Source organism: Solea senegalensis, linkage group LG13, assembly GCF_019176455.1.
Source record: "Solea senegalensis isolate Sse05_10M linkage group LG13, IFAPA_SoseM_1, whole genome shotgun sequence".
In the NCBI taxonomy this organism is placed as follows: domain Eukaryota; kingdom Metazoa; phylum Chordata; class Actinopteri; order Pleuronectiformes; family Soleidae; genus Solea; species Solea senegalensis.
The window spans coordinates 11,538,597-11,547,927 of NC_058033.1; the positions used below are offsets into that span (position 1 = coordinate 11,538,597).

Sequence of the window (9,331 nt, forward strand, 5' to 3'; positions counted from 1 at the left end):
AACTGCTGATGCACAAGCTACAGTTTTGTCATGCGGCCAGCAGGGGGTGCAGTGAGCCACATTACAGAAACTGATATGGCATAATCATGAATAAGGACATTGGAGAAATGAATGTGGCTGTTATTCAGTATAACATTTTATCACAGCATATAGGTTTTGTTTATTTCTCTGTTGTTATGTGGAGTGTTCTTTTTAACACTTGAAGGTGTGTCACCTTCCACATGATTCCAATTGTGACCCACTGAAATCACCACCTGTATTCACTCAATCATGATTGGATGATGCCCCTTTTGAAAATGTTTGGTTGATGGTTGTTGACCATTGTGTGCCCTTGTTAAGTCCTTCAAGCCTATTAAATCCACATTCAAGTAGTTTTGTTCCTGCTCCATACAAGAGTGCCTGAAGTTAGTTTTTCTCTTGTGCGTTCATATTGTTCTTTAAGAGCACCATCTTGAATCTGTCAAAATAAAGACCGTTCTCAAGTAAACCACCACCTTTTTCCCATGTATCTCAACACTGGATCTTCACCAAGAGGATTAGTGAGAGCCATTTAAGGTAAACTACAGCTTTCCAGTACACATTTTGTCATCCTTCCACACAATGTTTCACTCAGTCATTTATGGAAATAAAAATGTTTCCAAATGCTTCATATTTGTAATCAAGAGCAAACATTTATTTCATTTGTATCATGTACTTAAAACACATACCCAATAAAATACATTTATCCTGTATACTTTACATGTTCCTTCTCCAAAGGACAGCAGATTACTCATACAGAATATCAATTTTTTAACAAAAAGAAAACATTCCCATTGCATTTCTGTTCACACAGCAAGTTATTTGTATTAAACAGATTGAGATTATAGTTCTGCAATTCATTTATTCTGCATTCCATGTGACTAAGACGACATAAGACAGATGCTGACTCAGACAAATGCTTAACTTCTCTGTGTACTGACTGTTATATTTGTTCTGTTTCGTCTTTTGGTTTTCTTTTGTGAAACCCTGTGATAATGTGATAATCTTAAATGTTTCTAGTCGAGGTTGGAAAACCTTCAGAATGATGTATCTTGGTTGGTCACAAAGATGACCGTTCATTGTCGTCTTCTTCCTCCTGCTAAGATAAAAGTGAGACAACATGGTTAAGAAAGTGGCTGCCATTAAAGTGACGAATGTGCGAGCAGATTAGAAATGTAGGTTACAGTATTTCATTCACCTCAGTGACATCTCTGGAGTCAGTCTGCTTCATCTTGTGATAGCTTATCTTATCCATGACTGATAAGGAAAGAAAATGTCCTCCTTCTTTTACAAGCATAATAACATCTTCTAGATATTTATCCTCCACATTTTGGCCATTCACTTCTACCACCACGTCTCCCACAAGCAGTCCTGTACTCTGCCCCGAGCCACCAAAAGCCACCTATAGGAGAAGATAGCAAATTATTATAAAATAAAAAAAACACTATACTGCTTTGTGTGCTTTAGTGATAAAGCTGTGTAAATATCACCCACCTGGCTGACAAAGGTCCCAGGACTCTGTGGGACACCACCTAGATTGAAGCCAAACCCCAAAGGTCCTTTGCAAAGAGAACAGAGTCTGGGTTTACATGAGCCATCTGTTTCCCTCTGGGAAGACGTCTCTTCTTCAGAACCTGCTCCTCTGCTCTCTTTTACTTTGTCAGTGGCAGTGTCCTCACAGAAGAGAAGAGGTGACAGACCAAACTGCAGAAATACAAAACAAACACTGAGCTTTGTCTAGATAATCGCTATGTTGACTTATAGGACTTATGATTATGATCAGTAGTAGAAGTAGCAGTAGTATGTATGTATAGTAGCAGTATGTTGATAAGAATGTAACATTTGTATTAGTTTGGAGAGCTACTGATTGTGATCTGTGTTATACCTCAGTTTGAGTAATATAATCTGTTATTCAGGCAGATGTTATAGAGCGAGCAAATGTAATACCATACATCTCAGACTCTCTCTTATCCCAAGAAGGTTAAATCAGGTTAAATCAGTCATGCATCACAATAAGCCCTGTCAATTTACAGTTGTATGGAACTTTATTCTTGCACATTTTGCACTGTCGTTGCTGGTTTTAACGACTTGTTTTTACAGGTGTGTATTGTGTGTTATTGTCAGGTTTTACTAGATTTAATGTATTCTATACTTGCAACATTCATTCTGTGATGTCTGTGAATTATACAGTACGTCCTTTGTTTGCTGTTTGTTGTCTCTGTTGTGCTGTGTATTGTCCTGCAGCTGATGAAGCACTTTTGCACCAGAAAAATGTCGATTGTTAAGTGCTCCCAACCTGTGTGTAAAACTCCAGGCCCTGGGAAGTGATGGTGGTGAGGGAAACCTGTTGTCCACTGTGTTTCACTCTATTCACAATGTCTTCATGGGTCAGTGTCTCCGCTGACTCTCCATTAATCTCCAGCAGCAGGTCTCCATCCTGCATACCTGCCCGTTCTGCTGAACTGTCTCTGTCCATTTTATGCAGAACGTGGTCTGTTGTTGAAAAATACAGCAACATTATTTTAGAATACTTAGAATGTGTCTTTCTACCTTTTTTTTTGTCTCTTACGTGTGCGTCTTGATTGTGTCCTCTCCAGACGAAGGAGGAAGCCATAGCCATCAGGCCCAGAGACCAGGTGGAGTTTTCTGGCCATAAAAGGCAGCTTGTGTGGAACAGCCATGCTGGGTAGAATTGGCATCTTGTGTTGCAGGTAGTTCTTCTCACTCTCACTGTCAATCACTAAGATGGTGATGTGATTGCCACATTTCTTCATCTACAGAAAAACTTTTCATCAGTCTGAGTATACAGAATATTGTGTTTGGATATAGATCATTTCATCTCCTGACACCTAAAACACCCTAATGTGCCCAAAAAGCATTTACTTTGGTGCATTTATTCACATGATATACTACAGATTTAGTGCTTAGTTCAAGTTCAAGCTCTATGGCTGTCTCTCAGTTGTCATAAAAGCCTCTGATAAATGAATTTATGTAATAATTATAGTAATAAAGTAACTATATCAGCAAGAGAGCAATGTCCCTTCGCTTTTTTAACGTTTAATGAGAAATGGTTTTATTTAAACTGTGCACCATGAGACATACTTAATACATATTCAATTAGAACAAAACCATTTAAATACAATTATTCTAAAGGTAACAGGTTGACTATGTACCATCCTGTTGAGTGCAGAGGGTGAAAGGTCAGACACTTTTGCTCCGTTCATCCATACCAGGCGATCTCCCTTACACACTCCTGCATCCTCAGCTGCGCCTCCTGTCACCAGACTCACAGAGAAGTGGCCTTTTTCTCCTGCAGGGCAAAAACAGGAGGAGCGACTGAATAATACTGCTTATCCAACTGAAAATCCCTTCCTTGTTTAACTTTAATCCTTGAGCTTACTGTGATTGCCACAAGAAGCATTACCTTCCACAGGTGTGAAGCTGATGCCCAGTCCTGAGACAGGATGTCTGGTGATGTGGCAAAGTCTTGGTGGTTTGGTGTATTTGCCCATGTGAGCTCTGGCCAGATCTCTGAGGTCTTGGCCTTGTGACACAGCCTGCTCATACGCCTCCTCATTGAACACTAATAAACACAAGTGGTGTCCACTTAGCTTTATCTTCCTGGACACCTTTTTCATAAATGAGAAACACAGTAAATCCACTGCAAAGCCAGTATATACACCTCTGTGAGGTTTCCTTCCATTCAATAATGTCTGACTCTCATCTCACCTCAGGATGGGGTAGATCATCAACATAGCAGTTGTTGACTTCCAGAAGCCGGTCTCCATCTTGAAGGCCACTGTACCCAGCCACTCCAACTGGGACCACATTTCTGATGATGTGACCATGACGCCCCCTCTCCGCTCTCAAATGAAATCCGTAGGATTCCCCTTCCTCTCGTTTTAGGACACAGAGACGAGGACTCGGTGGCGGCGCAGAGTCTGTGCAGGACAAAACACAAAAGTGCTTTTATACGGAGAAGACTTTCCTCATGTTTGGATAGATGTAGTTAGAACTGCTCTATGACGGATACCTGCATCATCTGTGATGACCATCACAGGGTTGTCTATTCCCTCTTTTGGATTAAATGAAAATTTTCTGCAGAGGAGATGGGAGACTTTGGACCTTACTGACATTTAGATTTCATTATCTAGTAAGCTTTGTAAACAAAGTACACTATCTTTCTATTCATGGCCCTCTAAACCTAAACTGACACTTCAGACAGGAAATGCTTGTTTTAATTTTCTAAATTTTGAATATATTATATGACATGCACATCACCATTATCATAATAATAACAACAGCATTTGTCTGTTGGCCTTATCTTGGTGTCATCAGATGTTTCTGCTACAAAAGATGAAACATTAGGTCAAATAATGAGTTGTTTGGAGAAACATAAACACTGCGACTTTTGCAGTAGAACACTTCACTTTTAGGTTTGAAATGACATCAAAACAATGAGGGTGTTTTAATTTTCGTTGGTGCAAACAATTAAATAAAAGCAGACTTACTCTGTCAACCCGATGATTTTCACCAAACCTTGAAAACAGAAATTATATTAAGTTAATGGAATAACTGCACAACAGTCACACAATATGTGATGCTGTTACCATTCTAATTTTCAATCTACAATACCATACACTCCAAATCAAATTTGGAAATTTTCAAATTTAACAGAACACAAACAATGCACAATGAATCAACCTACAGAAAACAATATGGTATGTCAATCTGAACTTGCAGCTCTGTGAACATCTGTGTATAGTTTTGTCTGCTAAACTGAGACTGTGAGTTGAGCTGAGCCGTGGATCCCGTATCTGTTGACGATGATTATCAGCAGAAGAATCATAAAACTAGGTTTGACTTTATGTGATTACCTTTAGTCTTTGGCCTCACTAAAGGGGGAGGGAGATCAACAACTTTAACACTTTTTAAGTTGTGGCAAAAAAAATATGGCAGCTACAAACTGAGTTAACCTGAACATTTTCACATAAATCAACTGCAACGGATGTTTTTTTTTTATCACTGACACTGTCCCTGAAGACATTATATCATTGACATTATATCATTGACATTGACATATGTTCAAATACAAAATGTTCTGTGACACATTCAATTACAATTACTGTCACAATATACAGTATCTTCATCAATAGCAACATAACAAATGTTATTATTTAAAAAGCTTGAACAAAATGTAAATAAAATGAATTCATGATTAACTTGTGGTTAATGAGTCTCTCCATCATGGGACAGTTTACACACTCAACCATCACTGTGTCCTTCACTGTGTGAAACTGCTTATCTGTGTGATTCATCATGTCACTGAGTCCTTGCTGCTTTGATACAGGAACATCCAATGAAATCAAAACAAATGGTTGAGTACGCACGCACACACACAGTGTTGTACAGCTGTACAGCAATTCTTCTTAAGACTCTGCATAGACTTCCATTAATTTTTACATCCTAACCAAAGCCTTATCCCTAACTTTAACCACAACCAGTTAATGACTAACTCTAACCTTAACCTAAACCCAATTCTATCTTAGCCCTAAACATAACCTGTTCCACAGAAATGAGGTTCAGCCTCTTTAGGACCAGGACTACTGGTCACGAAAAGGTCATATGAGGTCATTAATAAGCCTACACACAGAGAGTGAGAGAGAGAGAGAAATCTTTTCCATTTCATTTTTTAACATCTCTGTGGCCAAATAGCCTCCTCTCCTCAACAGCATATACCACAGGCACTAATGGATCACTGTTTGCTTTTCCATGCCATAAACCTTCTTTTCAAATGTTCTAGGACGCAGTGGACCTCCAGACACACATAAAGACAAACAGCTGACGCTCAGTAGGGTCTGCTGATTATCACAGTTGTTGTTTTTTAAATGAAGAGTGTCCACACAACCAGTTGAATAATTTCTGCTCAGTTTGACAAAGTATAAGGCATTCTATTACAAATCCAAATTGCAGCACAGTGGAACATAAACACACATATGAAACACATAGAACATTTTAAAGGTTTAGATCTAATACCTGAACTCGAACTCATGTTGTGTTTCTTCCCCATCAGGTCAGCAGTCAGCGACAAAGAGAGAGGCAGCAAATGGAGTTGCTCACAACCAAACATTTATTCTGACCACAGAGACTCCTCCCCATGAGGGGGGCACCAAAATGAATGTTTAAACTGTGTGGGAAAAGTATTATACACACCACCACGTGTAGTATCCCAAACAAGATATTATGTACTGTTCCATCTCAACAAATTACTTTGTTTCTGACTGAGGAAAAATTGCAACTATCTGTGAATGTGTGTGTACTAGGTTTGTGCCTGTTCACACCCAAATGTTGCTGTTCAAGGCCACAGTTTAGTGGCAAAACACCTCAAATTTCTCTGGATGAATTGTTGCAAGTGATGTGAGATTAAAGTGATGATATTAAGATAGGACTGCACTAAATATGTCAAAAATGTTCCAATCAGTCCATAGCGACAATTATCGTGATACATGTCAAATGATTAGAGAAAGTTGAGTGAAAGTTGAAGAAGAAAACAAGATAGTTATGGTTTTAACTCTTTTTATTGGCAGAAAACAAATATAACACATCTGAGGTAAAACATTCAAATCAGTTCCATGTGTACCTCAAAGTGTGCTTGTGTGACATGCTTCAGTTTCAGGGTCTGCTGGTGTTTGTGCTGTTTCACTGTCCCACTGTCATGTCTCACTTTGACACCATCGAGGACATGTGAAAAGACCCAAAACCACCAAAAATATAACATAATAATGTCAAACCACACCACTGCCACATCACATTCTTAATGTCAGCCAACAAACAATAATTTCCCGCATTTGACATGGATTAGGAAGATATCACTGCCCATCTGTTATGGAGAGGATGAACAATTATTATAGCCACCTATAACACTTTGAACACTTAAACTTACAATTAATTTATGAATCGTGTTTTTAACCACACTAAAATTCATTGATCATTTGACTTGCACATTGAACAGTGTTGAACCAACTTGGGCAAGGTGAAGTCAACAAATATCTCCACTAGATGGCAACAAAATCCAAATCAAAATGTCTGCGCTGACAACAGCTGTATCGTTTTACTGACATTTTGAACAAGCAAATAGAATTATATTTGTTGTGAATTATTTTTACTGGTACATTTATGACAAGACCTGTGTGTATGTTTGTATACTGGCAGTGGAGATTGGCATCACTGTTTTAATGCAGGGATTGGGACAGCAAACTCTACTTGATAATCCAAACTAGAGAATCAACAACAGGCCCTGTGTATAGGGCGCATTTGGGCAAATCCCCATCCATTTGACTTTGCTGGTCTGAAATTATTTTATTTGCTTGACCAGCATGTGCATTCTTTCTCGTGGGAGCAAAGGCCCACACAGTCAATTAGTAACTTCACCTCAGCTGCCATTCAAAGGTTAGGCTACGTTGCATGTCACTGGCACAGTACTTTTGAAAATGAAGCGAGACTTTACATCGTCCATTTCACTTCATGATGTGATGCAGTTTAAGTTGGCACAGAGACGGACAACACATGGCATTCTTAGGTGATGGAGAAAGAGTTGGTGACGGGGGATTTGTATACATTTGTAAAATGACAAAAACATAAAAGACTTTGTGTATCTTGTGTTAGCTTGACCTTCCTGAAATGGCGAGAGAGGGAGGGAGAGAGAGAGAGAGAGAGAGAGAGAGAGAGAAAGGCAGCAGGGTTTCTATGGGACTTTTCAGGCCTGGGTCTGGAGCCAAGCTTCCTCCCCTCTTAGTCGGAATCATTCCTGATGGGATCCTCCCAGCAACAGGAAGACACTGAGCTCCCATCTGTGCCTAAATCATTGCCAAAACACTGGAGTGTAATAGTGACCAAAACACTGTTGAATTGAAAGTTACCTTGGGTAAGCTTCTTCCATTTGCTTTACATATCTCATATGACAGCTGTTCTGTTGACCTCACTTTAGTGGTTACTGTGAATCAGTAGATGACCCTACAGGGATAAGGAACCTGGAGGGTGTATGAGGAAGACAAAGCTGCAGAACCACCAGTGTTGCTTGTCATTTTGCATGAGCCTGAAGCTAATTTCAGCTTCATATGGGCCTGTGTGGCTTCTGTGCAGAGAATCCGAAGGCCACTCTTTCACCATGACACACATTGCTTCTCTGTGAGCGTCTGTCTTGTGTTTCCTTGGTCAGTGAATCCATGGCAACAGCAGCGTGAATGGTCCATTCAGGACCCCTAGAAAACTATGCCTCTGAAAATATACTGTCAATCTATAAACAACTTGCAAAGATGCTTTGATCAAAACACCTGTGGTCAAAGCAGGGAAATAATGAATGAATAAATTAATATGATCCATTTTCTCTCATCTCAAGCATGAAGTTATTTATTCAATCAGTGATTTGAGAAGGATTCATGACTGTTGCACTCAAATGTTACAGAGATTGTTTTCAGATATGTTTAATTTTTATGGTGGTGCATACTCATGAAATATTAAATCAATATAGTAAACCAATGGTGTTGAGTTTCAAATCAAATCGTCATTATCCTTGGATTATATTGAACATTATTTAAATTTGGCCAGTATATGTTCACATTGAAGCCACATGGTTAGATAGTGGTTAGTGCTCTTGCCTTGCAGTAAAAATATCTGGAAAACAAGGGCCTTTCAAGAGCATGGAGTGGCTTCTTAACATTGGGGGATAAAGCAGTAGAAGATGAATGAATGAACTTTGTTCCTCCCCAACACATCCTCTCAACCTTGGATTGAGAAATGCTTTGAGCAGCTTCAGTCAGCAGATCCGTTTGGACAGAATCATAGTACAGATGTTGTCTGATGTTCAGAAATGTCTTATGTGAAATCACCCTGATACTTAGGCATAAGTACTTAAGCATGCTGTGAAGAAATCCAGTGATGTTATGATGTTTAATGATTCTCTGTCAGCAATTAAAGGCCGATGTGATATTTTGGATTGTGCAAGACAGGTTTTCTTGTTCATGTGTCATGTTTGTTCTTGTTCATGTTAAACATATAATTGTTATGTTTAGAGTTGAGTTTTGGCACTGATCTGGTCCTGTCAGTCAATTTTTATTTTAATATTATTATTTAGTAGATTACCAACTATTATGGTGTCCCGTGAATGAACTCCTCGTGCATTCCTGGTGCATTGTGATGTGTGGTGAAAAAATACCATGAACTAATTTACCTGAGACCACACTATTCGTCAGATGCAATTACTGCTGACTCAACAAAGTAAATATCTGCCAAAAATTCAGTTCATTTGAAAAAC

General features: G+C 39.0%; 1 protein-coding gene and 1 long non-coding RNA gene across 3 annotated transcripts; one reads left to right on the forward strand and one right to left on the reverse strand.

The window, feature by feature from the left end:
• The first annotated feature begins 304 nt into the window (after window positions 1-304).
• Window positions 305-3,813, forward strand: LOC122779254. Its single transcript, XR_006361544.1, has 3 exons — window positions 305-555; window positions 2,616-2,729; window positions 3,753-3,813. It is a non-coding gene; the product is annotated as an uncharacterized LOC122779254 (long non-coding RNA).
• On the reverse strand, window positions 646-6,110 carry pdzd3b (PDZ domain containing 3b). Of its 2 annotated transcripts, none has more exons than XM_044041424.1 (11): window positions 6,055-6,110; window positions 4,530-4,557; window positions 4,052-4,116; window positions 3,748-3,959; window positions 3,443-3,647; window positions 3,192-3,328; window positions 2,588-2,792; window positions 2,315-2,511; window positions 1,513-1,722; window positions 1,217-1,420; window positions 646-1,114 (listed from the first exon to the last, which is right to left on the reverse strand). In XM_044041424.1, exons 1-11 carry the CDS (start codon window positions 6,086-6,088, stop codon window positions 1,079-1,081), a joined length of 1,533 nt encoding a protein of 510 aa, XP_043897359.1. In that variant the 5' UTR covers window positions 6,089-6,110; the 3' UTR covers window positions 646-1,078. The 2 variants fall into 2 exon arrangements, with proteins under 2 accessions (XP_043897359.1, XP_043897358.1); XM_044041423.1 differs by having other exon boundaries at window positions 646-1,117.
• Between the last annotated feature and the right edge of the window lie 3,221 nt (window positions 6,111-9,331).

Excerpts from the sequence above, each read along its gene's own strand:
- pdzd3b (XM_044041423.1), bottom strand. The coding sequence starts at position 6,088 with ATGGGGAAGAAACACAACATGAGTTCGAGTTCAG. Across the intron at positions 2,512-2,587 it reads GACACAATCAAGACGCACAC|ACCACGTTCTGCATAAAATG; the intron begins GTAAGAGACAAA and ends TTTCAACAACAG. Across the intron at positions 1,421-1,512 it reads CTGGGACCTTTGTCAGCCAG|GTGGCTTTTGGTGGCTCGGG; the intron begins GTGGGTGATATT and ends CTTCTCCTATAG.